The sequence below is a fragment of the Colobus angolensis genome, unplaced genomic scaffold (assembly GCF_000951035.1).
Source record: "Colobus angolensis palliatus isolate OR3802 unplaced genomic scaffold, Cang.pa_1.0 Scaffold32, whole genome shotgun sequence".
Taxonomy (NCBI): domain Eukaryota; kingdom Metazoa; phylum Chordata; class Mammalia; order Primates; family Cercopithecidae; genus Colobus; species Colobus angolensis.
In genome coordinates, this window is record NW_012116488.1 from 9,755,067 (window position 1) to 9,774,923 (window position 19,857).

Below are 19,857 nucleotides of genomic sequence, written 5' to 3' on the forward strand. Positions count from 1 at the left end.
ACTTTGTTCCTTTCCTTCCCTCTGTCCTTCTTCCTTCCTTCCTTCCTTCCTTCCTTCCTTCCTTCCTTCCTTCCTTCCTTCCTTCTTTCCTTCCTTCCTTCTTTCCTCCTTTCCTTTTTTCCTTCCTTCCTTCTTTCCTCTCTCTTTCTACCTATAAATACTGATTTTTTGGGGAAATAATTTTTGACTATTGGAGTGCCCTGGCAGCGTGCACAACACATGGCCTGGCCCTCCTTCTCCTAGCTATCTCTGATGATGGCCAGGAAGCTGAGGTCTATGGTGACAGAGGTTGGCTGGTGGGAATTGGTGAAATTCCCCTGTGATAGGTTGGGAATTCTCAGGGCGAAAGGAGGTGAGATCCTGACCTATGGTGGAGGGGCTGGGGCATTGAGAGTTTGAGAAGAGACAGGAGGGTGCTGAGCACTGATATGGTTTGGCTGTGTCCCCTCTCAAATCTCATCTTGAGTGGTAGCTCCCATAATTATCGTGTGTTGTGTGAGGGACTTGGTGGGAGATAACTGAGTCATGAGGGTGGAGAACAAAGCCAAGCCAATATCTCGACTTTAGCTCAGCAAGACTGAGTTTGAGCTTCTGATCTCCAGAACTGTAAGACAATAACTTTCATCGTTTTAAGCCATTAACTTTGTGATAATTAATTACAGTAGCCTTAGGAAACCAGCACAGGGGGTGAGGCTGCACCTTGCCCAGGAAGCCAGAGACGACCAGCTATGCAGGGACTTTAGCTCGAATCTGATTAAGTCGGTGGACACCGCCCCCATTCCCAGGACTGGGAGGTGGCTGGAGCCACTGCAGCCACAGCATGTGTCTGCTCACGTGGGGCTTATTTTTAAAAGGATTGTCCTCACCTGCTGCTGTCTGTGTTTATAAAGTTGGCCAGAGAGGAGAAATCTTCCTTTGCCAGGTTTAGCTTTAGCTCTGATATTTGCCTGGAACATAGTAGGTGTTCAATAAACAATATCTATGGATATTGTTAGTAATATGTGACCCTATTTGAAGAACTCAGAAGGGGCATTGGGCAAGTCTACGAGAGAGGGAGATTCTGTAATTTCTGTGTGGTATTTTCTGGATTCTGCACATTTTAACCTTGGCTATGAGAGAGTATGACTTTTTTCAACAAATTAGTTAATTCTTCAAATTAACTCCAATTTCAACAGCATGGTGATGATAAAGGTGTTGGAAATCCAGCCACAGATGTTAAAGACTGTCAGCACGGTCACATAATAAGATGCTACTTTCAAGCCACAAATAACCCAACCAGTTATTGGTCTTATGAAATCTTGTAAGCCATCCCAGAGAGACTAATTTAATTTTTATGATTCAGAATTTGCAGGCTGTAACTGGTCAGAGTCCATGCAAGCTCTGGTGGCTGTATTCAGCCCTGACATGTTTCACTTGATTTTGATATAAGGAGTTACTGGAACCTTCCCAACAGTTCTAAAACCTTTCCCTCCTACTCCTGTTCTGGAAAAGCAATTAAGACCCAAACTCGACATGAAATAAAAGTCTCTTAAATTGATTTAGAGTTATTTTTAAAAAGTACCCTCACAGAAGCGGAACATTTTGCCAATAGGTAGGTGTGAAAGGAAGTTTTTTGTTTTTCTAAGAGACACAGATTTCCCCTTATATTGTACTCTTATAAAAGAGAAAAAAGGTGGTCATTTACTTACTCAGGCAGAAAAGGAAGGCGTTCACAACTTTAGTTGGGTTTTCTGATAGTGAGAGCTGCCTTTGGAGGTGTTTTCTCTTCTGGGAAGCTCTGTGGAAATGTGGTCGCTTTAAATGATATAACCTCCCCTCCAATGACGTCATTGTGGGGATTGCCGCAAAAGTGAGTCTTTCGGGACTCACTCCAAGTGGATTTGGAAGGAAAATCCACTGTCATTTCACTTTGCACTTCGGGGATGATGACAGATTATTCAGTTACCATCTCCTCTTTTACTTTGGTACTATCTGCAGAGGCCTGCAATCCTGCCCAAGACCTGTACATTGGCAAATACGCCCTAAAAACACGTTTTGGCATTGCCAACTTGCCCTAAGGCTCGCAAAGTGTCAGTGAACATTGAGGGACAGCTTTTGACCCCTTCACTGTTGGCTTCTGAATGTCTGGGGCTCTGCAGCTGCTTTTGTGGGAGCCACATCGAATGGCCTCTTTTGAATTTTGGTCATGAAAGATACATTGCCAAGAATTCGTCGGAGTGGACCCACTACACAGAGAGCTAGGAAAAAGTTTGACTCATGCAATGTTCAGAGTTGAGTAAGACCAGATACACTTTTTCCTAATCCTCCTTGGCGGCTCTGAAATTATACCAGCATGGGTCGAGTTGAACTACTCAAGATCTCATGTTTCAGACAGTAAGATATTTTTGGCTTTCTTTGAGAATCAGGTGGCAAGATTCTCCAACTGAAGGCCCCTTACCTGCCGTCTTAAAAATTAAGATCTTCCCAGGCCACCCCCTACATGTAAGGAGAACTCATTCATGCCAGAATTCAGGGCTTCGAGTCTGACTTCTGGGAAGGTGACTCTCTAAATGTTTGGAGCAGAAGGTGTTACCTCTGTCTTCAGAATCTTGACTTTTCCTTGTGTTCCCTTTTTCTGCTAGTGACATCTCAGTGGGAGCCAACTGCACTTCAAGTTTTCCTGCTATTTTCTCCTGTTGCTGAAGACCTTAAAATTGTCGAAGTAGGCGGAACAAATAGCATTCTGAGGCTCAGTAGTGGATGTACATTTTAGGGAAGAAGTTGGAATTTGCCTTAGAAGATGATTCCTTCCTATAAGGAGAGAGACCTCCTGGGTGGGATTTGTAATAAAAAAAAATTGCCAACATCGTTCTGGGGATAGATCTGAACCAGAGGAAGGTTCCAAATCTTAGCCTTTCCTGTTACTTAGTAACATAGGTGGGGGTCTCTCTAGCCCGTGGCTGGCTTATTCTCCCTTCAATATGAGTTTAGACTATACTGTTTCTGAGAAGCATTTATTCTTAGGAGATGTCTCCCTGTTTATTCACCCAGGAGCACATATAAGGCCAGCTGTGCCACGAAGAGCACATGCAGGTCTGATCTCTGCTTTGCCTCTCACTGGAAGACGGGCAGTGAAGAGAGCTGGCCTGAGTGAGCTGGACTTCGGAAATGCATCTGGCCGCCTTGCCAAGGTGGTGGGAGGGAATGGAAAGTTCTTTAAGAAGACCCATGTTTCCCCTTGTTGCTCATCTCCATGGGAAACGTGAGACAGGCCTGGGCTCAGGGGAGCAGAGGGTCTCCTACTGTCTCCAGGGCTAAGGGAGTGGGGCTGAGGGTAGGGGGAGGGGACCCCAAATCTGTGAAAGAAAAGCAGGTCCCTACAGCGTGGCAGAAGACAGTGGGGGGCTAAGAAGTGGGAAGGCACTGAGGACCCTCTGCTGAGGCTTCACTTGCCTTTTCTTTTCTTTCTTTCTTTCTTTTTTTTTTTTTTGAGACGGAGTTTCGCTCTTGTTGCCCAGGCTGGAGTGCAATGGGTCGATCTCAGCTCACTGCAACCTCTGCCTCCTGGGTTCAAGTGATTCTCCTGTCTCAGCCTCCCGAGTAGCTGGGATTACAGGCTCCCACCACCACACCCAGCTAATTTTGTACTTTTAGTAGAGACGGGGTTTCTCCATGTTGGTCAGGCTGGTCTTGAACTTCCGACCTCAGGTGATCTGCCCGCCTCAGCCTCCCAAAGTGCTGGGATTACAGGTGTGAGCCACTGTGCCCGGCTGACACTTCCCTTTTCTGAATTCAGTTGTTTGTAATTCCCACAGCCTCCATAAGGTTTGGTTAAACCTTACAGTCTGATGTGCACTGTGCTTCATGAAGTCCCCTGGGTACTTGGGTGAAGAGGTGGCCACAGAGGATAAAGGGCTGCCTCTGGAAATAGAGGACAGGCCCAACCTTCCCTGGGGTGTCCTTAATACCAGTGAGGAGGCACTTCAGGCAGGCTGGACTCCCTGTAGTATGCATCAGCTTGGACCATACTGGATGTGTATTCAAAGGAAGGTGAGCTCTGGAGTTTGAGGCTTCTGGGGACATGCAGTCCCAGTGCCCACCGTAACATCAAGGGCCGCTTTCCAGTTCTCTAGTCGATCAGTCCTGGAGTTTTTTTTCTCCTTTACTTTTCTAGTCATATCCAGCAGGTTCTTCAAAATGAAAGATTCTGGTACACGTCACCCAGCACACCTCTACAAACAGCACCCAGATGCTAAGCCTCTCCAGGGTTCGTTCAGTCCTTACGACATCTGGCGTCTCCAGTGTTCTCCCAATTGTAGAGGCAGGACAGAAAGCCACAGCTGGGCAGAATTCTTGCCAGGGTGAAATGCAGCACCCTCACTGTGGTCCGGCTCGTGTCCTTTCACCCCTGACCCCAAGGCTGTTGACCGTCACACCTTTCTTCCCATCGCAGGGTTTAGAAACTCATGCAACGTACTTACAAGTCTGCAACAAAGGGCTGTAAACCAATCTCCTGGCTTTCCAATTCCTTTCCTTCAGTCTATCCTTCTGCTGCATTAATATTCTGGAAACACCTGCATTTTGTCATGTCACGGGACAATGACCCAACCCCTTGGAATTCACGAGTTCCCCCACAGTCTTGCTGTAACATCCAGGGCCACCCTCCACGCTGAGTGAGTGACTCATGGGCTCCGAATGCATCCCGCTTGTGAGCATTTGCTGAAAATGACCTCACCCTCCTTGCTCTGTTCAGGGCTCATCCATCACTTAAGTCCTGGTGTAATCCTCTGCTCTTCTGTAAGCATAGTGTCTGAGCGCTTTCCCCTTTATTCTACAAACACGTATGGAGCACCCACCGGGTGCCAGGCAAGTGCCACCCTAGACAAGCATGTACGTCTGGCACATAGGAAGCAGCGAATGAATGGGGTGAACAGAGGGGGTCAAAGTGTAAGGGGGGGTAAGCAGAAAATCACAAATGTACATTTAGCAAAGCACAAACACTTGGAGATCTAAGGGATGACAGTGTGGACATGAGCATATCCTGGGCATTCAGGCAGCTCCAGGAGCTGCCTTGGCCTGGCAGCCAGCCCTGAAGTGAAGGGTCCTGGGTGCTGGCTCTAGGGTGGGAAGGTGCCCACTTAGCAGATAAAGCTCCACTGGGCCAGGGGTTCTATTGGCCAGGAAAGTTAAAAAAAAATCCGTATGAAACTCCCTGCCCTTGTGTGGCCCTGCATTGGAAGATGAAGGCCTTATCGCCCAGGCAGAGCAGGGGATCACCAGACCTTACTTCTTAGGGAGCCTTGAGAATCCCAGGAGAGCACACGCACTCAGAAAGGGCTTGTACCAGGACGATCAACTGCATTTCTCTGTCTCCCAAAGCCGAAGCTAGGCCATGTCAATTCTCTTCGCAGACTCCTCTGTTGCTGTCTCAGGCCCAGGAAAACACACAGACTTGACATTGGCAAGGCTGCACATTCGCAGACCCAACTGCCTCCTGGAGCACATGCGCAGACCCAGCTGTCTCCCAGAGCACATGCGCAGACCCCGCTGTCTCCCAGACCACCCGTCTCATGGTGCCTGGCTGCCCTGGCTTTCTGGAGCTGTGTGGTTTTTTTTATTTGACACAAGGTCTCACTATGTCGCCTAGGCTGGTCTCAAATTCCTGGGGGCCCAATCCATCCTCCCTTCTCAGCCTTCCAAAATGCTGGGATTACAGGCACTCCCCACTACGCCAAACCTTTCTTCTCTCTGTTTTGGATATGCCACCTTCTCTCCCACCTCAGGGCCTTTGCACGGTCCGTTCCCCTGCATGGAACACCTTGCCATTGAGAGCCCCACGCTTGCTCCCCCAGGTCCTTCTGGTCCTCACCAATCCCCCCTTGTCAGAAAGCCCTTTCCTGAAATAACCTCTCCTCCTCTTGGCCTGCTACACTGCTTTTTACAGCCCTATCGCCACCTGCTCCACCAGGCAAGGAATTTGTCTCTTTTGATTAGGTTCATCTTCCCAACCCCTACAACAGGGCTGATATGTAGCAGATGCTTAAATATTTGCTGAGTATATTCATAACCATATGTATTATAAATAAATATATAATAGCAATAGCTTGTCTTATGTCAACATACATGTCCCAAACCCCTTGTGAGGAGGGAGGGTGCAGAAATGAACACAGCCCACTCCCTGCTCTTGGGATGGCTGAGGACAAGGACAAGCTGACATCCAGTGACAACATGTTGTAGAAAGCAGAGTGGCAATGAAGTTCTGAGGCTGTGTCTGAGTGTGAGGTTTGAAAAAAATGAGTTCTGCTCGAGGTGGAGTGGGATAGGTAATTTATGTGTCGTGCTGACTGGGCCATGGGGTGCCCAGACATTTGGTTAAACATGGTTTCTGGGGGTGTCCGTGAGTGAGTTTAACCTTCACAGGTTAATTCGAATGATTAATGTTTGAATTGGTAGACTGAGTAAGGCAGATTGTCTTCCCCAACATCGTGGGTGGCATCCAACCTGTCGGAGGCCTGAATACAACCAAAAGGAGCAGCAAGGGAGAATTGGTTCTCTCTGCCTGGCTGTTTTCAAGCTGAGACATCTGTTTTCTCCCACCTTCTCACTGCCGTCCTGGGTCTCTGGCCTTCACACTCCCACTGGAACTACATCACTGGTCCTCCTGGGTCTCCAACTTGCAGATAGCAGATGGTGGGATTTCTCAGCCTCCATAATCGCATAAACCAATTCCTTATAACATATCTATCTATGTTTATCTATTTTCTGTTGGTTGTGTTTCTCTAGAGAACCTTGACTATTATGCAGAGTTGGGGAAGAATTCATGGCAGAGGATTATTTAAACTGGGTTTTCAGGGCTGAATAGGAGTTTGGAAGGCAAGCAAGCTGAGAAAACCATCACGGGTGGGGGGACCAGCACGTGTATTGTAACACACACATGTTCATAAGCCTTTGTGGAAGGCTCACTGGGAACTTGGAGTCAGAAAGCCTGGGTTCAAGCTCCACATCCCAATTACTCATTCTATCCATGAATATCCCGTATCTCCTACCCTCCAGCAGGCCCTATGCAGCTCTTGGTTTAGTTCAGGGAAGAGAATTGAGTGATAGTTTCAGCCCAGAGTAAGGGTGCTTTGAGAGAGCAGGTGCAGAAAGTTTTGTAGCTCACAGAAGCAATTTCCATTTCCCTGTACTTGGAGTTTTATAGCTCTAACTACACGATCTATTCTAAAAACAAATGCTCACAGTAGGTGGAGCCCACCTGCAGGGCTTCCAGAAGAGAGCCGGGGTGGTGGTCCTGGAATGCTCTGGTCCTACCTGCTTCTGAGAGTTGTCGTTAGGATGAAATAACTGTGTGGGAAATGTCAGTATCGTGCTGTATAGATGTTCCCAGGATAAGATGAATATGTACATGTTGATCCATCTTTTCTCAGTTTTATGATCTTTCTCTCTTAATCTGGCAGCCAGTGTCATATGGAAAATCTCTTACATCATTTTTCAGTTAGCCTAGATGCCTAATTAACCCACATGTACAGCAAAGAATGGGGGCATGGAATAAGATGCTTTCCTTAGAAACCAGTATTTCCTTTATGATGTTTTAAAGAGATGGAATTGGATTATAAAGTTGATGCTGCGAACATTTATCTTTCATATAAATCATGTTGGTCCCCATGATGGAGATGCAAAACTCTGGGTCCGGGGAAACTGAAATTTCTTTTTCTTTTTTTTTTTTTTTTGAGGCGGAGTCTCGCTCTGTCGCCCGGACTGGAGTGCAGTGGCCGGATCTCAGCTCACTGCAAGCTCCGCCTCCTGGGTTTACGCCATTCTCCTGCCTCAGCCTCCCAAGTAGCTGGGACTACTGGCGCCCGCCACCTTGCCCGGCTGGTTTTTGTATTTTTAGTAGAGATGGGATTTCACCGTGATAGCCAGGATGGTCTCGATCTCCTGACCTCGTGATCCGCCCGTCTCGGCCTCCCAAAGTGCTGGGATTACAGGCTTGAGCCACCGCGCCCGGCCTCTGAAATTTCTTCTGTAAGCTGCAGAACTCTGAGTATAGGGGAACTGAAATGCTGAAGATAACCATAACTTTTCTTGAAGACTTGGGGTCATTCTTGGCTGTCCCAGCCCTCATGGGGGCTATAGACTTGGGATAGAGACAGACTAACAGAGAAACCTGTACAGGATTGTGATTGTGAGTTCTATGAAGAAACAGAACAGGATCCAGTGGTCTTCAAAACAGAAAGGCATGAGGCTCTGTACAGCAGTTTCCCCTTAGGCATGGGGAAACATTCCAAGACCCCCAGTGGATGCCTGAAACTGCAGATGGTACCAAACCTTATAACACTATGCTTTTTGCTATACAGTAATGGTGGGTAGCTTATGCAGCATAGGTACATTGGACAAAGGGGTGACTCATGTCCCAGGTGGAACAAAGCAAGATGGGGCGAGGTTTCATCACACTGCTCAGAATGGTGCATAATTTAAAATGTATTGTTTATTTCTGGAATTTTCCATTTAATATTTTCAGACCTGTATTGGCCACAGGTAGTTGAAACCATGGATAAGGGAGGGGACTACTGTACTTAGGGAGGTCAGGGAGACACTGAGCAAATCTCATTGCAAAAGCAAGTCCCTGGTCCTTAAGGTCTGATTTGGAAGTCTGGGCAGGCAGGTGAGCTGCCTCAGCAGGATTGACACCCTAGCTCCATCACTGCTGAGAAGGTGAATCTGGACCATTTTCAATTCCACCTTCCGGAGCCTTGGTCTGTAAAAAGGAGCACATTGCAGAGTTTGGGAATCACATAGGATAATGTGGTGATGCAACTGGCCTTTGGTAGGCACCCCACAGTAACTGTTCCTGATTTTATCATTTTACTGTTGCACAAGACAATGGTAGCGTCATTACAAGGAGGGCCCACACACGCTGTGCTCTGTCTTGGCCAGAACTGAGGAGATGAAACAGACGCTCATTGCTCGCTGGCTGAGTGGACCACAAAGAGTGACTCAGCATGAAGGGAGGCATCCAGAGAGTCTCAGAACGCTGTCTTTGGCCATCTTTCAGGGTTGTCTACAGATAGCCTCCCACCTGGGTGGGGTTGGTGGCTGGGCTGTCTGGCAGCTGGGAACTGGGTCATGAGGCTATTTATTTATTTATTTATTTATTTATTTATTTAAATCCTGGTCTGAGACTCCTTGAATTGGTCTGCCTTTTGGTTCTGGGGAAGGAAGAAAGAATCAGCGGATCACAGGTCCCAGGTTCGCAGGGATGGGCGTTTACGCTCAGCACCTCGGACCCATGATTCACGCTCTGGGGGCTCGGGCTGGCCCGCAACATGGGAAAGGTCTCAGTATCTTCCATGTGAAAAAAATTCTCTACAGTTCAGTAAGATTACATTTCCTATTATTTCTTAGGAAATCTGTGCTAACAAGTATCTCTAACCCTAAAAAGATCCGAGAAAAACATCCAGTGTGCTCTCTCATTGTTGAGAGAAGGCACCTGCAGGGACCTTAATGGGAAACTTGATGGTGAGCTTGTGCTCAAAAAGACTAAAACACCTGAATCCATTTGCTCAGGCTGCCATACAAAGTATCAAAATCTAAGTGGCCTAAACAACGAACGTTTGTCCTCTCACAGTTCTAGAGGCCAAGAAGCTCAAAATCAAGGTGCTGGCAGTGTTGGTTCCTCCTGCAAGGCTCTGAAGGAGAAGCCACTCCTTGCTTCTTCCTCACTTCTGGTGATTCTGGGCAATCCTTCACATTTCTTGGCTTGTGGAAGCATTGCTCCAGTCTCTGCCTCTATCTTCTTACGGCCTTCTCTCTGTGTCTCTGTGTGTTTTTCTCCTTTTCTTGTAAGGACACCAGTTATTGGATTTAGGGGTCACCTTAGTCCAGTACAGGTTGGGTATCCCTTATCCAGAAATGCTTGGGACCAGAAGTTTTTGTGTTTTGGATTTTGAATGTTTTTGAATTTTGGAATATTTGCAGAATACATACCAGCTGACCATCCTTAATCCAGATATCCAAAATCTAAAATGTTCCAATCACATGTCCTTTGAGCATCATGTCAGTGCTCAAAAAGTTATGGATTTGGGGGCATTTGTGATTTCAGATTTTTGGATTAGGAATGCTCAACCTGTGTAACTTCATCTTAATTTAACTACTTCTACAAAGATCCTATTCCCAAATAAGGTCATATTTGAAGTTCCATGTGGACATGAGTTGGGGTGAAGGGATACTCCTCAACTCATCACAACATCTTTATCAGACTGAATCTTCACAATACTTGGATCTTCATTTAATAGACGAGAAAAAAGACACTCAGAGAAATTCACCGACCTTGTTCAAATTCCCACAGCTGGGAAGTGGCAGAGGTGAGATGTGAACCAGGAACCTGCCTCCAAGCGCCTGTACCATTGGTGCTGGGGCCTTCATAAACTATAGAGGACAGCATCAACATCACATAAGGCAGTCCTTGGAGACCACTGGTCTACATGCCAGAAGCCTGTTAAAGTCATGACTTATTATCTCTCCATTTGACAGATGAGCAAACTAAGACCAAAGGTGGTGGGAGGGAAGATGAGTAAAGTGACTTGCTGAGATGACACAAGTGGCATGGTAGGGAACCCATGGCCTGGTCTCCAAAGTTCTCCCCCAACAATTAAACATCCTAGCTCAGTGTAAGCAGGTAAAAGGAGCCAGACACAAAAGGCACGTGTTGTAGGCTCTACAGAGACAGCATCCTACAACATGTGCCTGGCTTCTTTCACAACAGGTAAATCTAGAGACAGAAAGATTAGTGGTTGCCCAAAGCCATGAGGGAGGAAGAATGGGATGTGACTGCTAATGAATATGCGATTTCTTTGGGGGATGATGAAAGTGTTCTGGAATTAGATAGTAGTGATGGTTGCATGGATCAGTTGTTAAGTAAAAGCTGAAGTGGGTGAACTGTATGGCATGTGAGTTACATCCATCAGCCTCTGGGAAGGAGATCTGCAGGAAGCAAGTATGGACAAGGCTTACGAGATGCAAAGCTTTTATTGCGGCAGAAATAGCCCAGGCCCTGGCTCATAAGCTCCTCATGCAAGAGGGCACTTCGAGGACTTTTCCTGTGACAGAATTTGCATCCTCCGTTTGTCAAGGCATGAACACCCCAAGAACAGAGAGAGCTTCCAGAGCATCCCCCTTAAGAATTGCATGGCCTTGGCAAGTTACTTCCCTCTCTGGGCCTCAGTTTCCATACCATGAACCAGTGATCATGCAAACTCTCAGAGTGGTTGTGAGCATGAAATATTTTGATGGGGTCCCTTTGACCTAGGACTGTTTTGCCTCCGCCAACAAAACAAAATAAAATAAAAAACTAAACCAGAATAAAACTCTCACGAACAAATGATTAAACTTTCAGCCATTGCTATTGCCAAACCATGACCTCTGTTGCTCATCCCTGCTCCCCACCCGCATCCTTGGTAAAGGATCAGAGCTACGTAAGGGTCTGGAAGTGGGAAACAAGGAGATAATGCAGCACATGGCTGGGGTCTACAAAATGGAGACGCCCCACTCTGAGTCATGAAGGCTGTACTCAAGAGGCTCCAGCACTAGCATGAATTCCATGAGGTCATCTGGTGTCCAGTTTGCAGCTCTGCATCCTGTTCTCACCCTCTCTGGCCAGGGAAGACTCAGGAGCTAGGCCCCTTGCTTGGTCCTATAAGCCCACCTGGGCTTCTTCCCATTGCGCCAGCTTGCTGGAGCCAGGGAGGGTCAGGAGTTGAGAGGCTGCTTCTATTGCCTGGCTGGTGAGGCTCTCCCAGCCCGTTTTGTTTTTGTTTTGCCTGCTAAGAGCCCTGCTCAGGTTTCCAGGCATGTGGTTTCCCCTGGATTGCAGACTCCCTTGAGTAATGCAGGCATCTGTGAACAAAATTCCCTGGATGAGTGAGCTCCCTTAGGCACTTGTGGACAACTTCCTCCAACCTCAGGGCACTTAGTGAGGGGGTGCAGCCTGGGTGGGAAGAATGGGCACAGGAGGCAGAATGAAATATCTTCTGGGATATGTCTAGGTTCTTGCGTCCAAATGGCAGGGCCGGTAGAGAATGAGCCTGTAGCAGAGAGAGGGAGACATAGAGACAAGACAGGGGCCAGATCATGAAGGGTCTTGCAAGCCATGTTACAGCTGTAGAACCTTATTGCAAGAGGGGTAGGACACTACAGAAGGGTTTCCCTTGGAGGATGCTCCCATCACACTCACTGCCAACATCATCATCATCATCATCATCATCATCATCACCAAAGCTAGTACATGTTTGGTGCCAACTATGTACCAGGTGCTGTGCTAGATGCTTTCATACATTAATCCTATTAACAATTTTATGAGGTAGATACCATTATTATCCCCATTTTACAGACAAGGAAATGTTGACTCAGAAAGGATAACTGAGGTACCCAAGACTACACATCAAATAAGAGCCCAAGGCTGAACCACAAGTGGAATCCAGGTCTACCTAATCCCAAAATCTTGGCTCCTGAACACAGTTCTCTATGTTTATAGCCTCCCCATGAATGTATTTGCATCCTTAAAAAGACCACGTTGGCTACAGAGTGGAGAATAAGAATTGGGAGATGGTAGAGGTTAGGATTGGAGGCACCCATGACAGATGATGGTTGGACATAGAAAGAAACATAGATTTAGGAAACACTTAGTGACTAGTGACAGCACTAAAAAAGGTGCTGATTCCATTACTGGGTATATACCCAAAGGAATATAAATCATTCTACCATAAATACACATGCACATGAATATTCATTGCAGCACTGTTCACAATGGCAAAGGGTTGGAATCAACCTAAATGCCCATCAACTGTAGACTGGATAAAGAAAATGCAGTACATGTACAACCATGGAATACTACACAGCCATAAAAAGGAATGAGATCATGTCCTCTGCGGGAACATGGATGGAGCTGGAGCCCATTATCCTTAGTGAACTAACCCAGGAACAGTAAACCAAATACCACATGTTCTCATTTACAAGTGGGAGCTAAATGATGGGAACACATGAACACAAAGGAGGGAACAACAGACACTGGGGCCTAGTGGAGGGTGGAGGTTGGGAAGAGAGAGAGAAGCAGGAAAAATAACTAATGGGTATTAGGCTTAATGCTCGGGTGATGAAATAATCTGTACAACAAACCCCTGTGACCCAAGTTTACCTATGTAACAAACCTGCACTTGTACCCCTGAACTCAAAATAAAAGTTAAAAAAAAATAAAAGAGGTGCTGACCCACTAGATGGAAGGCATGAAAGAGAGAGTACATTGAATGATGAGCCTCAGGTTTCTGGCATGGATGGATGGATGCGTGGATGGACGAGGGGCATTTATGGAGACAGACCAGACAAGTTTTGTTTAATAAATGAGTGAAGGAATGAATACATGAATAATGAAGGGATCCCAAAGTGGAATGGATAATGAGTTCCCCATCATTGGGAGTATGAAACAAGTGGCTTTCATCAGGATATTGTAGAGGATACTCCTGATTTGAAGGGAAAGTCAAGTGGTAGGCACTCAGTAAGTCTATACTGCAGGAATAAATGATTGAATCGCTACTGCGCCTATGATTCTAGGGCCTCATGAGGGTCTCACATGCGCCTGGTGGGAACTTGGTAATGAGTTACTCCTGCAGAAATGTAAGATGGAAGGAAATATTCAAACACTGTTAATTTTTTTTTTTACATCTTCTTTCTTAAATTTCTACTGGTTGATTATATTTTAGAATGCACGTCTTCATACATATTAATAAGTATACATATTGGGTATGCATAATCAATTCTTTTTTCCTATAGGAATATACAATCCCAGAAGCTTGAAGACCACTGATCTACATGCCAGAAGCCTGTTAACAGGTTGAGCAGAAATAAATAGCACCCCTTCCCAAAGGCTTCTGAGCGTGCAAGGCAGTGTCCCAGGTACCAAACTCAGAGGTTTTGGGAGTTATAACAAATGCTAGAGCTATGCAAAAACCTCATCCATCTATTATGCAGTACAGAAAAGACACATGTTTTCATGATTCATCCATTTTCTTATTCGGATGTGAAATGCTTCCCGTTTACAACATAATAGCTCTTTGAGTCTTTCACAGGGGAGATGTTCTTTATCAGGGCATCTACACCATGCACAGGGCAGCTCTTCTCCCGCAGACTCAGCTGCCCCTCAGACCAGGTGTGGATCCCCACATGGCCATTGGGATAGAGCTCTGCTTCTAAGAGAGTCTCAGACCATCCACGTGCTCTGCTGATGAATGACTGCCCTGTGTGACAAAACACAGCCTCTTTTTTTTTTTTTTTTCATTCATCATGTGTGGCACAGTTTGACTTCATTCTAATACTAAATGGTTTTTACTTCTTCTTTCATCTGTTTTCTTTCTCCAGGTATTTATTGGGGCAGAGGGGTGTGGGTGGTGGGAAGAAAGAGTGGGTTGGGGGTAAGGAGGGAATCTTTTTTTGACACTTTTGCTTTAAAATTCAGAGTTGGTCAGGATTTATGGGCTCTTTGCCATGTAAATTTTTCTCATTCTCCAGGTTCTAACCCTCCAGGTTCTTTCCCTCCAGGTTCTAGCTGGTCTAGGTTCTGGCTCGCCAGGTTCTAGCCTGCTAGGTTCTAGCCCGCCAGGTTCTAGCCTGCCAGGTTCTAGTCCGCCAGGTTCTAGCTCTCCAGATTCCAGCCCTCCAGGTTCTAGCTTTCCAGGTTCTAGCCCTTCTACATTCTAGCCCACCATGTTCTAGACCTTCTAGGTGCTAGCCCTCCAGGTTCTAGCTCTCTAGGTTCTAGACCTAACTTCTAGCCCTTCAGGTTCCAGCTATCCAGGTTTTAGCCCATCAGGTTCTAACCCTCCAGCTCCTAGTTCTCCAGATTTCAGCCATTCAGGTTCTAGCCCTCCAGGTTCTAGCCCTTCAGATTCCAGCCCTTCAGGTTCTAGCCCTTCAGGTTCTAGCTCTCCAGGTTCTAGCTCTCTAGATTCCAGCCCTCCAGGTTTTAGCCCTCCAGTTTCTAGCTCTCCGGGTTTTAGCTTCTCTAGGTTCTAGCCTCTCTAGGTTCTAGCCTTCCAGGTTCTTTCCCTCCAGGTTCTAGCCCTCCAGCTTCTAGCTCTCCAGGTTATAGCCTTTCCAGATTTTAGCTTCTTTAGGTTCTAGCCCCTCTAGGTTCTAGCCTCTCCAGGTTCTAGCCCTCCAGGTTCTAGTTCTCCAGGTTCTAGCTCTCCAACCAGTTAATACATATTCATGTATCAAGTGAATGAGTGCTGCCCTGGCACTGCTGATGGTGAATGCCATTGCCATTCCTACTCACACTCTTCTAGGGCTCGTACTGGGATACCTTCCAATAAATCATTGATTGACAGGAACAATCCCTTGGTTGCTGAGAGAGGAACAGTCCCTGAGCAGGCCTGCACTCTCCCCCTCCCCAGGTACCGGTTGGCGGTGGGAGTCTCAGCACTGTGATCCTCTGGGCAAGACCGATTAAAAATTTCTTCCTCTGCCTCATCACAAATCAAACTTTGAAGACATGGCCTTCTCCCCAAATGCTCATGTGGGTGTGACAGTCGGGGGCTCAGGGAGGACAGGTGGAAGGGCGCCAATGAGCACCTACTGTGTGCCAGACACTGGTACTTCACACTGCCACCAGCTCCCAATACTGATTCTGCTCCACAGAGCTATTTCTAGACCTCAGTGTCTTTTCCTTATAGTAAACATATCCCAGTTACATGTGCATAATAATGCCTCACATGTACATAGCACCCTTTGCTTTTCAAAGTACTTTTATACCTGTTACTGCCTTTAATCCTCACAACGACTTCATGTTACAGAAGAGGGAACTGAGGCAGGGACAGGTGGTTGTGCAATAGTTATTGGTTGAGCTGGAACCTTGGGCTCCCCCCTTCTGCTGTCCATATCACCCACAGCACCCTGCTCAACCATCTCATCGAACAGCTTTCTGGTGGTGGCAGTGCCCAGTCATTCCCAGTCGAGTCTTTGAGTTCCTTCAAGATGGAGATGGCTCCTTCTCTTTCTTCCCTCTTGCCTCCAGTGCTCAATATTGCTGATACAGCAAGTGCTCAATATGTGCTTATTGGATTCTTCTTTGGCACAGTCCACCTTGTCCATCAGTGAGGGGTGCCACAGAATCCTGGTCTCCAGGTTCTTATCAGGGACCCCTCAGGGCTTAACCTTCATTAATGCAATAAATTGTCCTCCAAAGTTCTAGCTGAATGGATTAAAGAAACCCAGGGCAACAATTCATTTGTGCACTCAGCCATTGCACCAGAGCTGGATAGCGGTTCTGCTGGAGATCCAAGTCGTCTTGCTGGGGCAGGGAGGGACACCATGTGGGAGGGAAGCTCAATCACTCCTGTCCCTGTCCCCAGGCCCCCTCCACTCCTGGGAAGGAGCAGGCTGGCTCAGGTGTGGCAGCAAATAAGAACAGTAATGCTGTCGTGTTTATGGAGGCCTCGGCTGTGCATGAGTTCACCCCATCCTCACAGCCATGCTCCCTGCAAAATTGGGCAGGGCAGGAATTATTCTCCTGTGTTTTACTGGAGACACCAACTCATTTCCCAAGGTCATGCATGGATGTCCCCTTGGCATTCCTGGGTCCATGCTGAAAAGCAACTGTCCCTCAATCCTTAACACAAATTCACAGCAGCCCTGCTGGCATTTGCTCACTGTCTGCTCCCTGCCCAGTCCTGCAGTTTGTGAATCTGGCGTTCCACCGAGATGGAGGTCCGCAGTGTGCCCATGGAGTTCTCCATCTGAATGGGTTCTGACCTACAGCCCCCTTTCTGGCACACTCCCTGGTACACCTCCCAAGACTTCTTTCGGAAGCGCTTGCCCACAATCACGTACACCAGTGGGTTGAGGCAGCTGTTGCTGTAGGCCATGAAGGAGGCGATCTGTGTGATTACATCGATGATGTGCTCGTCCTGGCAGCTGGGGAGGATGCCGAGGCGATGCAGCGTGTCCAGGAAGGTGCTGACCTGGAAGGGCAGCCAGCAGATGACGAATAGCAGCAGCACAACCAGGACCAGCACCGTGGCCCTCCTCTCTGTCTGGATCTCCTTGAACTTCTGCATCTCGTTGTTCCGCAGCACCTGCATGATCTGCATCGTGCAGAAGGTGATGACGCTCAGGGGCAGCAGGAAGCCCACGACATTCAGGAGCGTGTTGGTGAACACTTCCCAGATGAGGGATGGGTAGCTGATGACGCAAGCAGTGACGTTGTGGCCCTCGTCGCTGTATTCCTTCATGGTCCGGAACACCAGCATGGGTGAGCTCAGGAGCAGCGTGCACGCCCAGATCACCAAGCTGTAGAGCTTGGCCCAGCGCACGCCACGCATCCGGCCCATGGACATGGTTTTCACCAGGGCCAGGTAGCGGTCGATGCTCACCAGCATCAGGAAACAGATGCTGCTGTACAGGTTCATGGAGATAATGGCATTCACCACACGGCAGAGCGTCTCCCCAAAGAGCCAGTCGAAGTTGTTGGAGATGGTGATGGCCCAGAAGGGCAACCCGCAGGCCAGGATCAGGTCTGCTGCGGCCAGGTTCCCCAGGTAGATCTCTGCCACCGTGCAGCTGCTCTTGTGCAGGCAGAAGACGCTGAGGACAAAGATGTTCTCTAGGGTGGCCAGCACGAACAGCACCCAGAGGAAGGGGGCCTGGATGGTGTTGAGCCAGCCCAGCCACTCTATTTGGGGGCATTTGCTCTGGGCAAAGGTCCCGTTAAGCGTTGGCAATTGCAAGGTGACATTGAGCATGTCGGCGCTGAAAGAAAGTAGAAAAGAGGCTGTTACACCTCAGGGTCACAAAGGAAGGACAAAAACTGGTGCAGAAAGAGGCAGGGGTTAAAGACAACCAGCCAGGATGTGGAGAAGTCGAGGTGGAGCTCAGGCTGCTTTCTGTGGCCAGCGCTTTGGCACACCTGACTCCCCTGGGTCTTACAGAGCCCCCTCTGATCCTTGGATCTAAATGGGGCCTCATGTTCTTCATCTCAAGGCTCCACTGGGATATTTCCTTGGCCAGCATCCATCAACAGCACTAACAATCTCAAGTCTTGGATCCTTGACCTCCTTGAAGCTTCTGTGATGGGAGGATTCACATTCCTTCCTTATCATCCAGGCCCCTCCCAAGGGAGTTGGTCACCTTTCAGCCTCTCCAAGTCCTGTGGTGGGTGAGTTAATTCATTAAAAGAGAACAATGATATCATGCCAGACCTGGAGATTCCAGTCTGGCTTGGAGACCGTGGCCAGCCTATCTGCTTAGTTCCTGTCTTCCTGGACGGCCTGGGGTGGCATCATATTTCTGTATCTTCTATCAGCAAAGCACTGAAGAGGATAGGAGGATGCAGATAGCGAGGGAGGGTGGGGACTTTGGAGCCAGATAGTCCCACTGGGTTCGCATCCTGGCTGCCTTACTTATAAGCTGTGTGATATTGGGGAAGTTAACGTCCTTGAACCACAGTGACTTCACCTGTAAAATGGGAATTTAAAAATCTCCCTCTCAGGGTTGTGATGGGGATCTGAGACAACGTACAAAATGCCCCAAGCACTGCACTTGGCTCAGTAAACATTAGTAATTAACTATTCTTGCAAACCTATTAAAATAACCAGTGGTAAACTCCAACACCACTGTTTGTTGGTGACCTCATCTTTAACCTACTGGCTCCTCTTTCATTCTTAGGCGAGACTCACAGACCACAGGGCAGGTACCTTTCTAGACTTGTTGCTGTAAATCATCTCTACCTTCAGCAGAGGCCTGGGGCTTGGACAGACCTGGGTTCCAATCCTAGCTGTGTGATCTTGGGCAAACTGCTTGACCTCTCTGGGCTTCTATTTTGCCTTCTTTGGAGTGGGGTGTTGCTCTCATCCTGACTCGCTTTGCATTTCTTTTTACATGGTTGTTGCAAGATTCAAGTCAAAGAGTGGATGTGAAGACACACTTAAAAGTCCAAAGCACAATCCAGAGGGCAGGACTCATTGGGCATTTTCCCAGCACCCTGTGGTGTGGGTGAGAGAAGGAAAAGGTGCTCTTTCTGGGAGGTGCATTGCTAGACAGGCTCATGGAGGAAGAGCTGAGCTACAAGTCGTGAGGAGATACTGATCATCACCTCTGGGATTTCCCAGGAAAATTCCCTTTGCTTCTAGGAGCAGCTGGCTGGCATCCTGGAGCCAGACTGCGGGACCCGCAAAGCAATGCTTTTAACCTTTCAATGTTTTTTGAGCATCTGCTCTGTGCTGAGCTCTGCCTTGAGTGCAAAAACACAGAGAGGATACCACCTGGCCCCTGCCCTGCCTGACTCCTGATAACTGGGGCCCAGAGTGTGGAGGGTGCCCTGGAGGGCGCAGGAGGGGTGTGGGACACAGACTTGGGGTAGGGGCAGGTGGGTAAGGTTGGAGGTGACTCTAGAGCTGGGTCTTGAAGGATAAGAAGCATCTCAACAGGGCACAAGAAGGAGGACAAGCAGACCAGGCAGGGGGAACAGCCTGAGCAGAGACACAGAACTGGGGAAGCTGTTGGTATGTTCTGGAAAGTGACACTAGATGTTGGACAGGAAAGGTGAGAAGTAGCAAGAGGCTGAGTGAGGGAGTAAGTGTGGTCTTCACTGGGTGCTAAGGAAGTGAGGCTTTGCCCCTGAGTCTTCAGGGACTACAGTGTTGGTATAAGAAGTATGCTCTGAAAAGATAACTGTGGTGCCTGGTGACTTTCATATGCCCCCAAATTACTTGATATTCTTCCTTTCAAAAGGAGGAATCTGCTTCCTCTTCTCCTGAATGTGGGCTGGACTTCTTACCAACGGTGGCGGGGATAGTGTGTGATTTCTGAGGCTAGGTTCATAACATGCTTTGC

At 47.8% G+C, this 19,857-nt stretch overlaps 2 protein-coding genes across 5 annotated transcripts in view; both read right to left on the minus strand.

Moving 5' to 3' along the window:
* Positions 1 to 16,036, minus strand: part of BDKRB1 (bradykinin receptor B1) — a 27,420-nt gene extending 11,384 nt beyond the window's left edge. For 2 of the 3 annotated variants that reach the window (XM_011951501.1, XM_011951499.1), the window contains exon 1: positions 1,689 to 2,163. The gene's annotated coding sequence lies outside the window, so the exon portion shown is untranslated. Of the gene's footprint in view, positions 1 to 1,688; positions 2,164 to 15,780 lie in introns of those variants that run through there. The other variant, XM_011951500.1, reaches the window with a different exon arrangement.
* Positions 16,037 to 16,423: 387 nt separating this feature from the next.
* The window catches only part of BDKRB2 (bradykinin receptor B2), a 36,121-nt gene continuing 32,687 nt past the window's right edge, over positions 16,424 to 19,857 (minus strand). For both annotated transcript variants that reach the window (XM_011951496.1, XM_011951497.1), the window contains exon 3: positions 16,424 to 17,775. In XM_011951496.1, coding sequence (XP_011806886.1) covers positions 16,674 to 17,775 — 1,102 coding nt within the window. In that variant the 3' untranslated portion in view covers positions 16,424 to 16,673. The remainder of the gene's footprint in view (positions 17,776 to 19,857) is intronic.